Source organism: Mastacembelus armatus, chromosome 7 (genome assembly GCF_900324485.2).
Source record: "Mastacembelus armatus chromosome 7, fMasArm1.2, whole genome shotgun sequence".
NCBI lineage: Eukaryota > Metazoa > Chordata > Actinopteri > Synbranchiformes > Mastacembelidae > Mastacembelus > Mastacembelus armatus.
The window spans coordinates 19,910,892-19,930,938 of record NC_046639.1 but is presented as its reverse complement, the minus strand read 5'-3'; the positions used below and the strand labels follow the sequence as shown (position 1 = coordinate 19,930,938).

Genomic DNA, 20,047 nt, shown 5'->3' with positions numbered 1-20,047 from the left:
TAATAATCTAATTATAAATGCTTTTTTTTCTGGTGGAAATAAAAAAAAAAAAAATAGAGCAGTTAAATAATCAGTGAAAACAATGGTGAAACTATCTCCCTCACAAATTCATTCATTCAGTCATTTATATGACCACCGGTGCTATAGGCACACGAATGTGTAGGAACTGCTGAACATCATAAAAGTTTTTAAGCCCCCCTAAGATGAGGTTTATATCTCTGTGGCAGGTAAAGTATTTTCAATAACTGTGCAAGTCAATGATTTTAACTCTGTCCAAATAGTCTGTGGTTATTCCCCATCACTCCAGCAATAAGTGCAACCCCAACTACCTACTGGTCTTCTGTGGGCAGGTCCTTTTATAAGTTAAATACAGGGAGAGACGCTTTGCATTATAAAACTGTATGTCTGTGTTTGTGAAATAACGGTGTTGGTTTTGATATAATTATAAGATGTATTCTCCTGGTATGTGCCAAGAGGATAAATCCCAATAACTTGATAATTTTCTACCTTTTCCTCTTTTGCCATTGGAAGGTCAAAATGTTGACTTATCGTGAATATATCATGTGCATACCAACATCTCCGAGATGGATTTGCACCAGATTTTGTAAAACCATTCAGGGTTCACAGAGAGTGTCTCCCACTGACCTGGCTGATCTCCTGACTTTTCCTCCTGCTGCAACATGAGGCTGACATTTATGGTTTAGGCTAAAATGAACTTGAGAACTATTGAATAGGTTGTCACTAACTTTTGTACACACTTTAATGCAATTTTCACATGTACTAGCATGCCAACATGTTAACAAACTGGTGCTAAACATTATCATGGCAGCAGTGCCACTGTGAGCATGCTAGCATGCTGACATTATTATTGAGCTCACAGCACAGAGCTGCTGGTGTGGATGTTGACTTTGAGTCTTGCTATATACAGGGTTGCATTGACTGTTACAGAGTTTCATCAGCTGAGCACAGTCTGAAACTCTCATAAAGATAAACTTTACGACACCAGCACCCTGTGTGATATTTCATTAAATAATCTTGTACTAAAAAGTTTTTTTCCCCAATTCACTCACAATCTTGAAGCCATGTTAACTTTGACTAAACCAGGAATTTTGGTCACATATTAGGATGAAATGTGACTAAAAACTTCCATGTACATTTGGGCACAGGTGTGTTGTATTGCAGGGTATGCTTGAGCCATTACAGAGGTTAAAATCTGTTAAAATTATGGAATTATCTGGAAATGATCAGAAATGTATTTAGATGGATCACTGTAGAATCTGTGAACTAATTCAATGTGAATACAAAACAAAAACAAAATGAAATGCTTTCAAAAGTCTGTATGTAGATTGATTTTTTTGTTTTTCGGTGGAGTTATGGCACTGGAAAGAGGCAGCATTGATAACTGCAGTTCCCCTGGAGAGGAAGGAAGCACGGGGGTTCCTTCACAGGGCCCTGCCATGGTGCATCATGCTGGGGGCATAACTCCACTGAATCTCCCTGCAGGCCCCACGGGGTTACATCTGATGAATGTAGGTCAGAGGGAGCGCCCTTTCTCTGTGTGTGCATGTGTATGTGTGTGCTTGACACAGTCCACACTCAGCCTTTGAGGATAATAATGAGGAATGGACCTATTTCTTAAAGCAGGCAGTGGAGCGTAAAGAGGACACATACAAACACACGTGCATGAAACAGGCAGTGTGTCTGCATGTGTGTGTGTGTGTGTGTGTGTGTGATAGTGTATAAAGGCACATTCAGACAAAAAAATCTCAAATATCAAACTGATTTACACTTTGGGAAAAGGAGCTGTTCCACTTCACAGATCACAAAGCAAACACAAAAACACACAGCAGATCTACGTTGCATATTGTGTAACACTAACAGTGCCCTGCTGTGCTGCTTGCAGCACACATTCACTGTGTTTGCTGTTTCTACCATCCTGCCTCGCAGATCCCTGTGACTGAGCCATGAATACTGCATGGCTTTCCTGAAAGCACTGGGCCCTGTGGAACTAGCAGGCAAAGTGTGTGGGTTCCTCTGCAGGTCACTGTGCCACAGTGCTCTAATTCTATATTTACTCTACATAAACCAGACTGATGGTGTGTGTGTTTGTGTGTTTATGTGTGTATGTATGTGTGTGTACGCGTGTATGTGTGTATGTGTGGTTGTGTGTATGTGTGTATGTGTGTGTGTGTGTGTGCGGGTGGGGGGGGGTAGAGTGGTGAACTGGGATGAAAGAGAGAGGTGCGTTTATGTTTGTATGCATGAAAGGTGTGCGTCTGAGTGTGTATATGCGCATATTTATGTGTTCTTCTGAGAATGTGAATGTATGTGTTTATTTGAGTATTGGGGTGGACCTACACATGCATAGAAAGTGTTTGTGTGTAGATGAAGATGAACATGCTAAGCATGCATGTACTCATACACCTATAAGTTTATGGCAGCTCTATGAACCTGGAGATTTGTGTGTATGTGTGTGTGTGTGTGTGCCTGTGGTAGAGGTGAAATAATACTCTTTTTCTTTTTCTGGTAATGTCACATGTTTCCTTGCATGGACCAATGCTCACTGCATGGAGAATGTATTCAGTGTACCAGAAGAATCATGATGTCTCACACTGGGCAGGGGTGGGGGAAGGGTGTGTGTGTGTGTATTTGAGAGAGACAAAGATGACCAAACACTAGCTACAGACAATATGTGCACCACATTTCTCATTTCCTTGCTGTTAAGGGGGGGCTGCAGCTCTTTCAGTGCTAATAGCAGGGAATGCAGACAATGGAGAAGGTGATTCAATAAACAACCAGATGCTTCATTTTAAAACTGAAAACACACACATGTATTCATGTACACACACTCACACAATATAGGTGCACAATGAAAACCTCCTTTGCAGAACTTGACATATGGCGCACACAATTTCCCTCTCAATTTCAGATCCAACTCCCACAGACGTCCTCGCACGCCGGCAAATTGCCACACCTCCCCTCCCTCCCTCTGCTCCTCTTTCCTCATCTCCCCATCTCTTCATCCCTCCCTCCCAATTCACTCTTCTTTCTGAAAGTCATCTGCTCGCTAAGCAGTAAGCAACATCACGGGCCGCTTGCAGAAATGAGAGTATACAAATGATTTGTGGCACAGGCGTCCCACTGGCGCCAGCCTAGATGGCTATGAGGAGGAGGAGGGGGGTCTAGGGTGGGGGGATAATGTCACTTTCACCTTGTGTTTCTCTAGCAGGGCCATGATGATCATTTTTCCCCATTTTCATCACAAATTTGTGTCGGGCTAGGGCTAGCAAGGGAAAGGAGAGAGCAGGAGAGCATAAGGGAGAGATGGTGAGTGAGAACAAGTCCTCCATGCTTTGCAGAGTGGAAGCAGAGACAGAGAGAAAGAAATAGAGAGACAGAGAGGGGGAGAGAGACAAGGGGGTAAACAAGAGAGAAAGGTGGGGGGAATAATGTGGGGGACAAAGCAAAAAGGAGAGAGGTGGGGGGCGCATCTGCACAGTGACCTTTTTCTGATCCAATCTCACTGATGAATCCTAATGAAGGATTTAATAAAATCACAGTTTACAATCTGTCTCTGCATCAAAGCGTGCAATCCAATTCAAAACACAGGCCCATCTACATTTCCAATATTGTTGCAAACCCATCAACCCCACCAAGCCCTTCCCTGAAAATAAGTGAGCACATGGGTGTGTATGTGTGTGCGAACCGAAGAGAGAAAAATTGGCCAGGATGGAGAGTGAGCGGCTGGTGCATTTGTTCCAGCTGTAGCCTAATGTCACAACTCGTCATATTCATTTGGCCTTCTAATGAGGCTAAAGTCAACAAGGTGCAGCATACATGAGTGGAATTGCTGCTGCGGCCCAGCGCTAAATGAACAGAGAGATGTAGACAAGAGAGTAAAAGAAAGACAGGACATCATACTGACAGACAGCAGAACACAGGGAATCAATTCAAACTTGTAAATGTACAGGCCTGCCATAAGTTCACACACACGCTCTACATGCACTAGATTGCACTGACATTTCCTAGAAATCAAAAGGGCACACCTGTTACAGAGTCAGCAAACTCAGACCCTACAGAGTAAACAAGACCCATGTACAGATCAATTCAACTGTTTGACTGTCTCTGAGTTGATGCAGGGAAGCGGAGAGGGCCTGCTGAACCTCAGGACTCCACAGTTCAGACTCAGCAAATACTTTGTACCAGTGACATCTACTGGCCAGAAATTCTAATAACAAAATTCATCACAGCTTTAAAGGACGCAATGTAGGACCAAACTAACAATTCTATCAAACATATACAAATAGTTTAGCTTATGTAAAATAGGTGTGAACCTTGACCCATTAAATCAAAATAAGGTTCTCAACAAAATAAAAGCACACAGAGTTTAGTTTAGCTCCCTGGAGGAGTGCCTTTTTAAGATAATAGTATTATATCTACTTTATATCTACTGTAGCTCTGGAGGAAATCTCTAAAAATGATGATAATGATACTAATGAAAGTAAAAGGTCATAAAAAAGGTCAATGAAATAAACTGCTAAAAGTACCATGTTGTCTGGAACAACAAAATCACTTATAGGAACTGGAAGGTTTGATTGTGAGTTATTTGAAGCCAACACAATGTTAGTTAGCTGAGTCAATCAATCAGACAGAAGAAAAGCTCCTCATTATCCAGTTAGTATAAAAACCAAAAAACCCTGCGTGACCGCTGCGCTGGATGTTAACTTTCACTAAAAGCTGGTTAAATGTTCTGCTACAGTGCTTCCTATTTGAGAATAAAATGAAAAGATGGAAGAATAATGGTTAAAATTCCCCATGTGTAACTTTTAATCTGCCTTTCAGCAGTTAAATATTCTTTTTTTAAAAAAAGTTTTTCATAAACCAGACAGCCTTGGTCTTAATATGAGAAACTAAACCGGCACCAGAGCGTTTACACAGGCAATGATAAAACTATCGAGCTTGCAGTGTTTCACTGCTGTGATAATGCTTTTGGTTCCCGTAGTCAAATTGTTTTTCCAACAGGAAGAGTGAGCTCTCAGCTATAGAACAAAACAGAAGGATGCCATAGCAGGGTGGATGCTTGGAAATACAGAGGTTGGTTCCTTGGTTGAAGAACAACTGCACCACCCTGCTGCCCCAACCAGAGCCTCACTGCTGCATCTGCACACTGTGTTAATGAATAACATAACTCCATCTGCACTGTATCCTATAAAATGGGATCAAAGCCACAATACCAATAGCATGTAATAGATTGGTGGTATCTCTAAGGAATAGGTGCATTGATTGGATATGAGACCTAATGTCTGACTGCTGACTGCATCTGAACAGCTGTAATTTCTCTCTGATTAGACTTTAGATTGCAGTTACTTTCTGTATCGACAGCACAAGGTAATGAAACTGTTTGTGCCAGAATTCCAATCTACATGAAAAGCGCTGTGAGCATGTATGGTGTAATACGGATGTTTAGGTGTGGGTATGTGCTGAATATTCGCTAATTCTGCATGCATGTGTGTGTGTCTCCAGAAGGCCTGACTTGATCAGAGTGTGGAGCGACAGCTGTGCTACAAATCAGAGCCCATTTACTGGTGACAGAGTCATTAAAGCCTGCTCATCTCATAAAACACAATGCACATGGTCAAATACCATTCACTCCATTCACGCCCATAACTCAGTCTACTGGGCACACACAAACACGGTCACACACGTTAACACACACAGAGGCACATGCACACACACACTCACAGATGCACATACACACGCAAAATATCTCGCAAAGCTAAACCGGATGTGCCAATTGGAATGAGGGCCACTTTCCTATATGTGCATGTGTGGGTCTGTTTGTGAATCCATATTATGTAGGGAGATAATGACACAGAGGTAAAGATTGGTTATTTGCTAAAAGCACTGGAGCAGTAAACACTGTCACACTTTGTCTAAGTGTTGTTTTACGATAAGTGCACAACACCACACACATACTATATCCTCTCTTCTTCTTCAGTCTCTCAATTTAGCAAAAAACATAGAAAATAGAAGTAGATCCATGCAAATGAACTGCATGGATAAAAGACATAAACATAAATACTTTCTTCTTCTTCACAGCTATATAGGGTTAAATGGAGGCATATGATTCGCTGTGGCGACCCCTGAAGAGAGTAGCCGAAAGGAAAAGACAGAAAAACTTTCTTCACAGCTATACTATGGTTTCACCTGGCAGTGCAACATGGTCTTAGTCAGACTTCATCAAAAAATACATCACAGTGTTGCAGAGATTTTGAAATGAATAGAAAGTGAATGAATAGAAATAATATAATGTACTTTGACACAAGTGTCTATAATTAAAGAAGTAAAAGTAGAATCCATATTAACTCATATCTCCTCAGAGCTCCAATGTAATGCAATAAACATGCAAATAATACATTTTTACTTTCGCTAGTACAAAATAAATAAATTATTAAATGTATGATAGCTTCTAAAAAGACATTTATAGAACCTTCTTGAACACCAAGCACAAGAAGTTTTTTTCATTACTAACACTGACAGTAACACCTGGTGTTGAAGGAGAGCGTGGGTCAACCTTCCCCTTCGCAGATTTATATGCCATGTTACAAAGTGCTATCTGAGGATTAATGTGCCATAAGAAGGCACTGGGGTGTTAAATGTCGCTAACCTCAATCTGATCTGGGGTCAGCTGCTAGACAACCAGAAGGTCATCAGCCATGTGTGAGCTTGCAGCATAACCTGGGCCAAGTCAGTGCAGCAGTAAGGTACAGAGAGGAAGTAGTGTTGTGACACATGCAGGATATACATAAAGAAAAAGAGTTAAGAAAAAAAATCCACCCTAAATTTAAATAATGTATAAATATACATATGCATTGTATTCATTTGCACATTGTCAAATCAGTCATCACCTGACAAAAGTGGATGGGATTACATTTGTGCATGGACTTTCACTCTTTTTCATCTCATTTTCCAGGTGCCTGATGATGCATGTGCGAATTATAGATATAGACTGTACATCATTTGGCTCTACATATTGTATTGAGGTGACAATCACATCAAATTCACATATGGGAAAAGAACAAACACTCAAAGCATCAAACACACACAGACTTCCTCACAGTAGCATATCTGTGTTACCTTTCTCAGAGAACTCACAATCCTTCATGGCCTGGTCACAGTCAGAGTGTGTGAGCACGGCTAATAATGACACATTGACCTTGAGATGAAGATGTTGGTTATACATCACCATGTGCCTGGAGAGGAAACACAGAAAATCATGCCCACATTTTCATGATGTAAATGACATTTTGCAATGAACTGCACCAACATACAAAGTCCTGAGCAGGGTAAAAAAAATGTTGTTTGATGTTTTTGTTTTCTTTTATTCAGATTGTACCAACACAACAATGCTATTACGTCCCTGAAGCAGTTGGAAAAAGAGTAAAAGTGTTCATGACTTATTTATCTATTGTAAGATTTATACACATGGCATGAAGAAAAAAAAAACTTACCTCTTCTGGCAACAGCTTTGAATACACCCCCACTCGAAAGTTAAAGTCTCACTTTAAAAATTTCTACCAATAAAAAAAATAAAGTTCTTCCTCAAAAACTTTCAGCTATAATTCCTCCTCTTTACACTGTGTAGCGGTATACAATGGAGCTGGACGCCCACCACAATGACAGGACAAAAGGAAAAAAGTTCCTCTTTTTTTTTTAAAGAATGCTGTCGGGGTGGTTTTGTTGCCACTCGTGTATTCAGGAAGAGAAAAAGTCACAATGCCATCTTTTGAGGGGTGAGCAGGAGAGTAAAACAAGGGGTTCACACAAACCCAAAACTTAGCTGGGGGCTCTAAACTCCAGTGAGCATGTGCCATGGAAAAACTAGAAGTATACATTTATTTTGAAAAAACTGCTTTCAGTAGCGTATTCCACAGGAACAGACATGGTAATAAATAATCTTTTCAGCTATCAAACTTTAGATACACATCTATATTTACAGAAGAGACTTAGATTACACTTAGAGGAGGAAGTGAAAAAGCAGTCATCATGGTCTGGCAGAAAAAACAATTTCAGAGTAACTGTAGAGTGTTGTTTAGCAAACTGTTGTGCCGCAGGCAGCTCCAGTATTCCCAGACACAGTTCCCCATTGTCCAGCCTTGTGACTCTATTAGTGTAGCTCTTCCCAGCCTACTGCTTTTACACCCGTTTTCCTCTGAGTCTGCCTCACCAAAGCAATCCAGCCGCAAAAAGTCACAAGACGTGCTTGAAGCAAGATTAAAGTTCCTTCCCAAAGAAATAAAAAAGTGTAAATGAGCTATTCCCCAGTTAAAATGACATGAGATCAACAACATACATTTGTTTCCTGTCTGTAAAAATACTACACTACTACAGCAACTAACCCAAGTATAAACTCTCACCTGGATTTTGTCAGTTGGAGTTCGTTGGACGCTGGTAGAGGTGAACACAGGTGGGGAAATGCAGTGATTTCCCTAAACAAACAGACACAGGAGAGCACCTGCAATTCAAATGCAGACCAGCAGCATGTAAAACAAGGCCATGTCATCAAAACCTCTATTTGCCTATATTTGAATAGGACATAAGGATTTCACAATGTTCTGGGTAAGCCACCAGGGTCCAGAAATCAAATAAATTAGTATTTAATGCATTTAATGTAACATCAACAAAAAGCTGATTTCATTTCACTAACTACACATCATTCAGGTAAAACATGACTGCATGCCTTCTGTGCCATCACCTGGATGCTGATATGTAGGCCTAACGAGTAGCATAGATGGAAAACTAATGTTTCAAACATGTACAGTGGATAGGAGTGTGGTTCAGCTGGTTTCGTTTTGAAGATGGCTCACTGGAGCAGAAAAAGTCTGCCCTCATGTGGACAGAGACTTGACATGCAGCAACATGAAAAAGGGAAACATTACTTTGCAGTAAATCAGATGAAATTGTCAAAATTCAGAGGAAGTGTTTGGATTTGTGTGACGGTTTGTGGTTTGTAATTAAAAGTATTAACTGTAGTAAGAGCACATGCAGCTAATACACTTAATCTCGCCTGGTTCCAGAATACACAAAATGTGGTCTCTGGTTTTGGTTGGTCCTGTGAAAAAACTGCTCAAACAACTATTCTGCTGATTCACCTTTTATCTCTGAAATATATAAACACAGAATATAATAAAAAAAACTGATAAAACATTAGCACTGTCACCACAGGTAAAAATGTCTAACGAGGTCATGTGACTTGAATGTCAAGGGGTCACAACATTTGCTGTAACACCTGTCTCTGTAACATCTGCTAACGGGAGTTTGAACCTCTGTTAAAAGAAGCCCCCTCCGGACATTTCCCCGCAGAAACCAAAAACAAAACAAAACACAGAAACAACAAGCTTGCATTAATGTGGCTGAACCCCAAACAACACCTTTATCTTTGAACCTTATTTCAACAACAAACTATCCCGCATCCCTCACGTCCGTGTTCGTTAACGAGCATCTGTGACGTCGCTGGACCGGCTCATCCTATTGGCTTCTTACGGCGCACCTGTTCGCCAATCACACGCTGCGTTCGGGGTGCTCCAAGATGGCGGTTCCAAACCCGCCGCTCCTGGTCACGCATCGTCGCAGCTGGGGAACCGCGAACACCGTCTCCCGACTCATGAGGAGCCAGGCCAAGAGGAGCCGAGAGGAGCAGAGGTGTCACCGATGAGACTGTTCGGGTTCCTCATGGTCTGTTCATTCGAGGAACCGGTCTCGGTGTCGGTCTGAAGGGGGATCTCCGAGCATGGCCGCCGATAACAGGATCAATTTTTGGAGGAGAAACCCTAAGGTTCCCGGAAGGTGCGTTAACGTTACTCCTACCTCTCCCTTTTTGTGCGGTGTCACATTGCTTAAAACGCTTCAGACAAATACTCGTAAAATAATCCTGAAAATATCATCAACCACCTCCAAAGAAATATAAGAGCTTATCGTATGCGAATACTAGCTTAAAACTTAGCGGACTTTAGCACTAAACGTTACGGTAGTAGCTTGAGTATACTGAGTATAGTGAGGTTTATTACTTTCATTTAATAATGCGGTGTAAACCGATTTGTTTGAGTGTGTGAGCCGAGACAGATAGGCCATCTCGGTTTGATGTTAGCTGTCACAGCCATATGTTTCAGCACAGAAGAGAGGAAGACTGCTGTGACGATGAAGATCATTAGAGTAATCTCTTATTCTGTGCACTAGGTTTGTTGGATCAGTATCAGAAGTGAAATTAATCCTCCTTTTATAGTAGATCATATTTGGGTTATAAGGGAAAAGGCTCATGCTAAGTACAGGCTAGTTACAGAAATTAGTGTCATGCTCCTGAACTAGGATGTTGACAATTCATTATAATTCAGACCTGAGCATTTGTTTCTCTGAAAAAGAAGTACAAGGTGAAACCCATAAGGTTCTTTTAAAAACTATTACTGCAGCTCTAAAGTTTTGTTTCCAAAACTCATGGACTCTTCTGAACATCTGGATGCAAACATGTTTTCCTCTTCAGCATGTTCAACTCATGTCTCTGTTTCCTAATGACAAATATCTTTTCCTATGGGAAAATATGAGTATTAAAACAACACAGACAAATATAATACACTCATTTTTTTATATTTTGATTCCATTCGTGTGTGATGTGTGGCTACTAACTGTGTTTGGATTAAACTACAGAGTCACAAGTAGGTAAACAAGTTAAATCTCCTACAAGTGTTGTTTGATTATCTGTCAGCATGTTTATCACTGTAATATAGCAAAGGACACAAACAGCCTAGTCCTGGCCTGCAGAGCTATATCAATAGGCATCCGAATAATGGGTTAAAATGGGCAGTGAGCTTGCCCTGCACATTTGTTGAAAATTAATGTTACTGATAAGACACAACCTATTTCTGCTTGTGTTTGTGTTTTTATCTTTATTGGCATGTGTGTTTTTATTACTGTGATGTCTGTAAAAGAGAGAGGGTGGAGCAGAAGGTGAGTAGGGTGGCATGCATCTTGCTTGGGAAATCCGAGAAGAGAAGATCTCCAAGGGGAGGGTGTTGTTCCCTCTGTCACAAACTGATCTTTCTCAAACTGTGGTGGGTGGAAGGTTGGAAAACCAAAGACAAACATATGTTTGAACAGGGAAGTGAGAAGCCAGTCCGCCTGTCTGTCCTTGAACCACTCCTGATAAAACAAGTCTGAGGCTGGTAAACAAGAGACTCTGGCACTGGCAGATAATCAGAAGGCCCGGTTCTCAGCCACCAGGCTTACTGTCAGTTTATTCATGCAAATGATATAGGCTGATGTGTTTTAGCCTGAGGCAGAAGATAAATGGCAGTTTAACAAATTCTAGTAGTAGTAGTAGAAAAAAAAATTATATATATATATATATATATGCTTTGTGATATTCACACAAAGCCTCTGAGCTACTTTGAATAAAAGTCTTATCAAACAGATTTAGTGTCAGTCTATCACTGTGTTGGGAAAATAGAAATCATCAGAAAATTCCATTTTCTCCAATCTGAAAACAGAATCCTTATCCCTCTAGTAACAGGCAGTCAGGAAAGATAACTTGTAGCTAAATTATTGCACTGTAACTAATATTTGTTCTGTTAGACAGAGATGTGTATACTCCAGACTCTGTAACCAGCATTAAAACCAGTTTATGATAGTAAAATAGACTAATAGTTTGGATGTGATAGAGAAAGCGGCTTCCCTTGGCTTTCTATGAAGGAATAGAGATAAGAAAGGAAGCTGGAGGAGATGTTGGTAATTGTGCTTCTGGCCCAGAGCCCATCGTTCCACTCTTCCCTGTGTCTGCTTTGAGTCACCAGAGAGTTGGAAAGAAGCTGAGTATTAAGATTCTCACATCCGCTGAACATAATGCCCACCACAGGGTGGTGAAGAACATGGGGCTGTGCAAGCTGTCCCCTTGTTCTGTTCAATACACGCTAAAAACAGCACAATCTAAATAGGACAGGGTTAGGGTTATTTAATAGGAGGGTGGAACTGAGCTGTCTTGTTGTTAATGGAAGGCAGAATGTGAAGTTGTATTTGCTGGCTTTGTGAACAAAATGCTCCCTACTATGCGTTTAAGCACTGAAAAATCTTTTTAATCACTGAAAGGTGTACTGGTACAGAGAAAATTAAAAGGTCAAACGGGCGGTGATCTGAAGAAGAAACTCAAGTGCAAAGCATTTTGAAAATACACACAATTTGGATATCTATATTTACATGGAGCTTGACATGAAACCTGTGTAAACAATTAATACAGAATGTCATTTATTTTCCCCCCTTCCTTGATTATATGCCTAGCACTCATGTCAAACCAAGACTAGTTACAGATTTGTTCCTTCTCATGCAGAATCTGTACATTGTACAGATCTCTATATACTGGGAGATGTGCAGTTGCAGACACCGTCTTTTCTTTCGTATACTAATTTTATGGTAACGTGTGTGAAGCAGAGGTTGAATATGTACACCGTTCACCTCCTTTCCTTCTAATAACATTGGACAGTGTTTACATGACACCAGCATATTCAGTTCAGGTTATGGGCCAAACTGTTTTTTCTAGGTGTGGTGCTTTCACTTCTGTGATTCCTCATTGTTCACTGTGTAATAAATAAGTAAAGGGGTTGTGCAATTTTTGCAACTAGGAAACAAGGGAAAATATGCACCAAAAGAAATAGACCTACAAGGACAGAATGTGTCTCTGCTTCTTTGGACAATAATTGATGAGTAGAAGTCAATCTTTGACTGTTAGCTCCAGCTAGGTCACAGTTTGGGAACCTGCTTGTGTGTTTCTACACTGCGGTGACCGAATTTCACATCATCTTCTACAGTGTACAACCAGTTTATGGAGCACAGCATCCACCTCTCGACCCACGATTTCGACGCACGTAAGTGCTCAACAGAGCTGGACTGTATGGCTTCATGTCATCCACATGGTGAAATTCTTTTTGTGTCAGTCCTAATTTCAACCTTGTTTTACAGCTGATCACTTCTTGAGTGTCACTCAAGACAGTGAGCTGATCACTTGAGTATGTGAATATGTCTTGCATTGCATGCGAAGTATGGCATGTGTGTGACCCAATGTTGTTATTTACATGGCTCAACCTGTTCACGCGTCTTTCAGTGTTTTGTTGTTTTTGTTGGATTTTCAGTCTTTTTTTGTTTTTTTTGTTTTTTTTTTGCACCTTGTACTGAAGTTTGTTGTGTATTAACTCCCGAGTGCCGTCATAAATGCATGCTTTACATTCTTTATTTTCTTCCTGACCTCTTAGCCTGTCTGTCTGCAGGTATCCAAAGGACACAAAGCCCAAGTTCAACAATCTTAAGTCAAAAAAGGCCTCTACCTTCCACGAGTTTGCCCGAAGCACCAATGATGCTTGGGACATCGATGATGAAGAGGACGAAGATTTCTTTCTGACCCCTGGCCCAGCTCCATCTCTGTCATCAGGCCTACACTCTGCATCCACGCACAACCAGGTGACTACTGGACATAGTTTTAATAACTGAGCTGTTGGCCTTGAGTATGCCTGAAGTAAGAGGAAATATTTGGGTGTGTGTCCTTTGACCTCTCAGAAGCAGCATCAGGCTGGTGACACAGAAAGCAGGATGCCACACAGTTTGCCACCTCCACCGACAGAAGTACACAACCTCCAGGATGTTCAGGAGGAGGAGAGAGACTGTGAGCATGTCAACGGCAAGGTTGTCAAGTCCAGTAGTGAGACCCTTCTCAACTCATCCTCAGGTATGGGGCTAATGTGCTGCAGCAGAATTACTGTTAAACTTATCAGTTGATTCGCAGTGAAGCTAATTACAGGAGGGACCTCTCACTGCTGTCAAGACTACTGGGACTAATCCAGGCCTTCACCATGTGCAATTTTTCTCTAAACACTTTTATCCACATTTGCACTAATGTGTTTTCAGATGACTGACTGGTCAAACTGTGAGAACATGAACAGCAGTACTGTTTATGGATAGTGTGTCTTATCACTGTTAAGGTGGTGTTTGTGAGAGTAATACACGAATCACAAATAATATTTTGTCATAAACTTACAGCCTCTTTGCTGGTGGTCAGCAGTAAAGACTGTGCAAAGCAGTTTCCATTTGCAGTTTACATTTTGAAAATGTGTAAATATGAAGCAGGGTGCTCGCAATTATCTCCAGATAATAATAAGATTAAGAAAAATAAAAAAATAAAAATAAAAAAAAAATTGAATGATTGTGTCTCATTTTGAGGGACTTTGGAAGTTTTACTGTTATTTTATTGTTGTTTGTTTTCTGCTCAGTGTTTTTATTGTTGTATTATTAGATTTTCTCATCTTCTTTGTGTGGCCCTCCACAGTTCGCTCAACACTGAAGAAGCAGCAGTCTCTACCGGTTCGTCCCATCATCCCACTGGTGGCTCGCATCTCAGACCAGAACGCGTCAGGGGCTCCACCCATGACGGTACGAGAGAAGAGTCGGCTGGACAAATTCAAGCAGCTGCTGGCCAGTGCCAACACTGACCTAGGTACTATCAACACAGCCACACAGACCTTCATAGTGTAGAAAAGGAGCAGGTTTCAGTTACAGACCCCTCTCTGAGTTACAGCCAGCTCAACATGCTCTCTGTGTCTTTGTGTTGGTCTCCGCTGTGGTTTTCTGTTGAGTGATGGACGGTGTTGATAGTGTGTGTTTATTTGTTGCTCTTTAATGTTACAGAGGAACTCCGGAAACATAGCTGGTCGGGCATACCAAGAGAAGTCCGGCCAATTACATGGAGACTTCTCTCTGTAAGTCCCAAAGACTTTCAATTTGGCAGTATCACATGTTGCGTTCTGTGTTTTGGCATGCAGCATTTGGTCTCAGAGCCTGTTAGTCAGAGTTACATTTTTAGCTTTTGCAGTCACTTGCATTCCTGTAAAAAAAAAAAAAAAAAAAAAGTTTATATAATGTCCAAAGCCTTGTCCTTACAGGCAGCCTTATCTCTACTCTTTCCCTTATCTCAGTGTGCTGCCCTGTTCTGTTCCTCTAACTACGAACTGTTCACACAAAAATTTCTTTTCAGTGTCTCTTTCTGTTTTTTCTGTAATTTCTCTCCTTCGTGGTCTGTGACAGGGCTACCTGCCAGCCAACAAGGAGCGCAGAGAGCTGGTGCTAAAAAGGAAGCGAGAAGAATACTTTGGTTTCATAGAACAATATTACCACTCCAGAACAGACGAACACTATAAAGACACATACAGACAGGTGATAATACAGTTAAAGTTAATAAATGGAGATAATCCTTTAGACTGCTGTTACTTATTGGTCAAATACTCAGTAAACAAAGGAAATATGCGCAAACATGCTTTAATTGTCCTGAGTAACATCTCAATAATCTTTGTTCCTGTTAGATCCACATTGACATTCCAAGAACCAACCCTCTTATTCCCTTGTTCCAGCAGCCTGTAGTACAGGAGGTAAGAGCTGAACTACTGGAGAGGCGGTTTTCTTGTTGTTATGGTTTGCACATTTGACAGTGAGGATGCTCTGTGTTGTGAGCAGCTCTGGTCACCTCAGAATGGTGCTGGATGGAGCGAGCATGTGCCCTTTGGTGAATCCAGTTTCTCTGTCCTCACATCTCTTCTCTGGTATTCCCGCTGAGATGAGTTAAGATACAAGAAAGAGATGTAAGTGAGAGGAGGCAGGAGGCACATTAGCCAAACGGAAAGTGCACATGCTTTACCATAGCAGCTGCCTAATGCCGGGGTTGTGGTTGTAGGTGCATTAACGGGCGTTTGAACAATGTAAATTAACTTTAGTGTTCTTATATTATCTCTGCAGTCCAGGATAACATGATTTTGTATTATTAAATCTGTTTGACTCAGTCAGGTGATGAGTGGAAATAAAATGATCAACAAGATTTCTTTTTGCCTTTACCTGTTATCAAAGTCTCCTGGTCTGAATTGCTTATTGACTAAACTCTAAAGTGTGAATATTACACTGAATGACTGGAGAGATTGAATGATGTTGTGTTGCTGAGTGTTTTACATCTATGGAGGAAGAAGCTGCAAGAAATTACTAGAACACAGAGGAACTTTTCTGTTTAAAAGAGGAACTCCACTGTAGAAGGCTTGTTCCTCAAATGCTGTGATTTTATGTGGCTTTTCAATATTAATATTGAGCATTATTGACTTTCTGCGGGTTCATAAAATACTTATAGCAACATTCCTAAAGCACCTAAAATACTGGAACTGCAAATTAGAACCATAATTACATTTATCCCACTGGTAATTCATTGCCATGTAAATCAGGTATACACAGTAATCACAGATTATGTGGTTGTCTTTCCCCAGGTGTTTGAGAGAATCCTTTTTATCTGGGCCATCCGTCACCCCGCCAGTGGTTATGTCCAGGGAATCAATGATCTGGTCACACCCTTCTTTGTTGTCTTCCTGTCTGAGTTTGTCAGTAAGTTACTGCACAGTGCCCTGTTATACTCCCACTCTGCCAAACTGACAAATGTCAGATTTTGTCTCTGGCTTCTTTTTGCCTGCTGCTTTATTTTATGTACCTATATTGTTTTTACCACATCCAGGGTCATAAATATTTCTTCAACCAACCTCATAGAGAACAGCATTTAGAAATCTCCTGCAGGAGCCTTCAGGACATTTGTGTTTGATGCAGTGTTTTTTTTCTTGTTTCAGCGGAGGATGTGGAAAACTTTGATGTGGCAGCACTGCCTCTGGACACCCAGAGAAACATTGAAGCTGACAGCTTCTGGTGCATGAGCAAGCTGCTGGATGGAATACAGGTCTGCTCATTCACACACATCACAGTGAACATGAAACAGAAGAATGTGACAGCTTACTGACATTGATTATCTTTCAGGACAACTATACGTTTGCTCAGCCTGGAATCCAGAACAAAGTGAAGGCGTTAGAGGAGCTGGTCAGCAGGATAGACGGTAAGTGGGCTCCAGGGTTTTAGGACGCGGGTACTTTGCACCATCATGTTTACTCTGATCTTGCACATGTGGACAGTGATCGAAGGCAGCTAAGAGCCATGTACAGGAAGCACAATTTCAACATGTACGTTTCTGTGTGTCTCTGTGTGAATGTGTGTTTGTCTCCAGAGGACATTCACAACCACTTCAAGAAATATGAAGTGGAGTACCTGCAGTTTGCTTTTCGGTGGATGAACAATCTGCTGATGAGGGAGCTGCCTCTTCGTTGCACGATCCGTCTCTGGGACACCTACCAGGTACGTCACCATCAGATCTGCGCCATAGAAAGTAATGCAGTGCAACAGCCTGAAACGCTACTACGGCACTCACACTCCTCCACATCTGGTCCATCTCACAGTGTTTATTAGGTTGGCAGCATCCTTCTTGTTTGTCACTTTTGAATAACTGACTATAGTTCTGCTCTGTTCTCCACAGGCTGAAGCTGAGGGGTTCTCCCACTTCCACCTGTATGTCTGTGCTGCTTTTCTCACTGAGTGGCGCAAAGAAATTCTCTCCATGGTTGACTTTCAGGTACCAGAACATAACCAGTGAATATCAATTGCAGTACACACTGAAATCCTATGCATACTCTGTTATTAATCACCATCTTCCAAAAATACTGCTGATGTCTTAAAGCATATTTCTGTTGATCTTCAGGGCCTTCTCATGCTACTGCAGAACCTTCCTACAATTCACTGGGGTAACGAGGAAGTGGGTCTCCTCCTGGCTGAAGCTTATAGACTGAAGTACATGTTTGCGGATGCACCCAGTCACTACAAGAGATAGGCCTGGGACATCCATATATCACACAAACACAGTCCTTTGTACTGTCAAATTAAACTAGGCTGTGACTGGATTGGACCCACAGTATCTGACATACTCCAGACATAAAGTGATACTGAGGTAACCTGAAAACATACTGATGGAAGTGCAGAGACCTGCAGGATCTCAGAACCACTTAACTTATCCTGTGAAAATGAAGTTCATTGAAATAGCACACTGGATTTATTTTATGATGCAACCATTCAGCATGGTAAATATGAGACTATATGCAGTCAGTATACTGCACTGGATCAGTGGACTGTTACAGTATAAATAACCATAGCAACAAAACCATGATGTCATGGTTTAGATGGTCATGCAACATTGATTGTCTCAAGTGAAATGTACATTCTGGACATACTGTAAGTTAAAGGAATGATTAATGTTAGAGATCATCCTTTTAACAAGAAACAGTATTTACAGATTATATTTTTTGCGGATTTGTTTTAGTAGTAGTTTTACAAGGGAAAGTTTTTAGTGTGAACCAAGCAACTACAATAATTTGTCTTTTGCTCTTGTTACTTATTCAGTCTGACACTGTTGAGCTGTTGCAAATCAGATGTACCTTAAGTTCCCCCCCCCCCAATTTTTCAGATAACTTGTGAGTAGATGCATTTTGGTTTAGTCTAAGTCTGCACTATACAATCAACTCATAGAAATCCTCAGTTTGGACCCCCATAAAAGTCCCTTTGATTGGTTGCTAGTATTGATATATATGTTTGTATATTTAGGAATAACACCTAACTACAGTAATTATAACACCAGTAGCTAATAATAGGTAGAAACACTTGTGGTGTTAGTTTGCCTTCCTGGTTGCTGTGAATTAGCTGCACAATCATATTCATCAGTTGACTTAGATAAATCAAAATTTTATTATATTTTAGACAATTGAAATACAGTTTTAGATTGTGGCACAAATTAACATTCTTATAACTGGCCCAAAAAGAGTTCAGTAATACCTTCTTTGTTTGGCCTTGAAATAGTCTTATAAATGCTCTTACAATAATCTGTGAATTATTTTATTAAAACCTGTGATAGTATAATCACCCTACTTGAGACAGTCCTGTGGACGGCGCACAGTTGAGTATAACAGTGTGTTCTTGTTATGTTCTCCTGTCTTTTACCATGTAACAGAGAAATGTTTTGTTGACATTAATGCTGGGATTTTATATTTGCTTCAGTTTTTGTTGCTTGTATTTGTGACTTTCCCCTGATGGTGACATGATCCAGGAAAGTATTTTTTGAAGGTGAATATTTGTGTTTTGTTTACTCACCTACTTTCATTACCAGTGATAATTATAACAGCCTGTATATTTGGAAGATATGACAATCATGAATTAGCCTTTGGTACTCCCCACTTTTAATTGTGTATTTGAGGTTTTTGCTTTGATCGTTTCAGGTGTAAAAATTGAACCATTTTTAAGTGAGTCCTGTGTTTGTAGCAAAGTTAAAATCAAAGTCAATGCCTGGCTGTTACCCTGCTCATTGATGACTACAGCAAAACAAATTTACATCTGAGCTGCTTTATGACATTTATATTCAGCAAAGAACTGCTGAAAATACCGAGGTACTTAAATCGAGTGAAGTAGATTTTTATTTTTGTAAAGATCTAGTGATTTACAGTTCATTCACTGAGTTTTTGTTTTGTTGCATAAAATCTTGTGTTCATCAGCCTTGTTTTACCTACCTGAAACATTCTGAATGTTGCGTGTTACAGTATGCATTTAGCCTTAAAGTAGGTTTTCTTCCTTCAGGTATGCAAACTGAATGTGTCTCTACCACAATGGTATCATTCACTTCATGCTGTTTTTATTTAAAAGTCATATGTCCTTAAAATATGATGCTGATAACTAAAGGCAGACAAAAACTTTGTTTCAGATATGTTTATGCTGTTGCTACAATCATGCCAATTTTTTTCATTTGTTTTAGTCACTAATCAGTGCTGGCTTCAGCCTTAAACCAAGAACTACAGTACTTGCTGTATATAAGATTCAAATTTTGTTTATATTAAACAGTTGTTATTGTCCGTCTTTGCATTTCTATGTGTGTGTTTGGCTGGAGACTGTCATTTTTCCTCATCAAATATTATGGGTAATTTAAAAAATAAATGGACAAAAATGGGATCTTTTATATTAATCAAAATCAGTGACGTCGGATCAAATTTATGCATTTAAGACCAAAAAAGATATATAAAAATGACTTATGAAAAAATGTGCTCAAGGGTTTAGCTTATAATATGAAAGA

General features: G+C 40.4%; 2 protein-coding genes across 3 annotated transcripts in view; one reads left to right on the top strand and one right to left on the bottom strand.

Annotated features, from left to right (window-relative positions):
• myt1b (myelin transcription factor 1b) overlaps window positions 1-7,232 on the bottom strand; it is an 80,285-nt gene extending 73,053 nt beyond the window's left edge. The window contains exon 1 of the mRNA XM_026333367.1: window positions 7,138-7,232. Coding sequence (XP_026189152.1) covers window positions 7,138-7,165 — 28 coding nt within the window. The 5' untranslated portion in view covers window positions 7,166-7,232. The remainder of the gene's footprint in view (window positions 1-7,137) is intronic.
• Window positions 7,233-9,554: 2,322 nt separating this feature from the next.
• On the top strand, window positions 9,555-19,829 carry tbc1d22b (TBC1 domain family, member 22B). Of its 2 annotated transcripts, XM_026333054.2 has the most exons (14): window positions 9,555-9,846; window positions 12,852-12,908; window positions 13,308-13,497; window positions 13,594-13,762; window positions 14,360-14,527; window positions 14,719-14,789; window positions 15,115-15,243; window positions 15,390-15,455; window positions 16,332-16,446; window positions 16,683-16,789; window positions 16,867-16,942; window positions 17,111-17,238; window positions 17,417-17,512; window positions 17,639-19,829. In XM_026333054.2, exons 1-14 carry the CDS (start codon window positions 9,791-9,793, stop codon window positions 17,765-17,767), a joined length of 1,557 nt encoding a protein of 518 aa, XP_026188839.1. In that variant the 5' UTR covers window positions 9,555-9,790; the 3' UTR covers window positions 17,768-19,829. The 2 variants fall into 2 exon arrangements, with proteins under 2 accessions (XP_026188839.1, XP_026188840.1); XM_026333055.2 differs by lacking the exon at window positions 12,852-12,908 and having other exon boundaries at window positions 9,556-9,846.
• The last annotated feature ends 218 nt before the right edge of the window (window positions 19,830-20,047 follow it).

Excerpts from the sequence above, each read along its gene's own strand:
- tbc1d22b (XM_026333054.2), top strand. The coding sequence starts at position 9,791 with ATGGCCGCCGATAACAGGATCAATTTTTGGAGGAGAAACCCTAAGGTT. Across the intron at positions 16,790-16,866 it reads AGCTGCTGGATGGAATACAG|GACAACTATACGTTTGCTCA; the intron begins GTCTGCTCATTC and ends ATTATCTTTCAG. Across the intron at positions 17,239-17,416 it reads GTCTCTGGGACACCTACCAG|GCTGAAGCTGAGGGGTTCTC; the intron begins GTACGTCACCAT and ends TGTTCTCCACAG.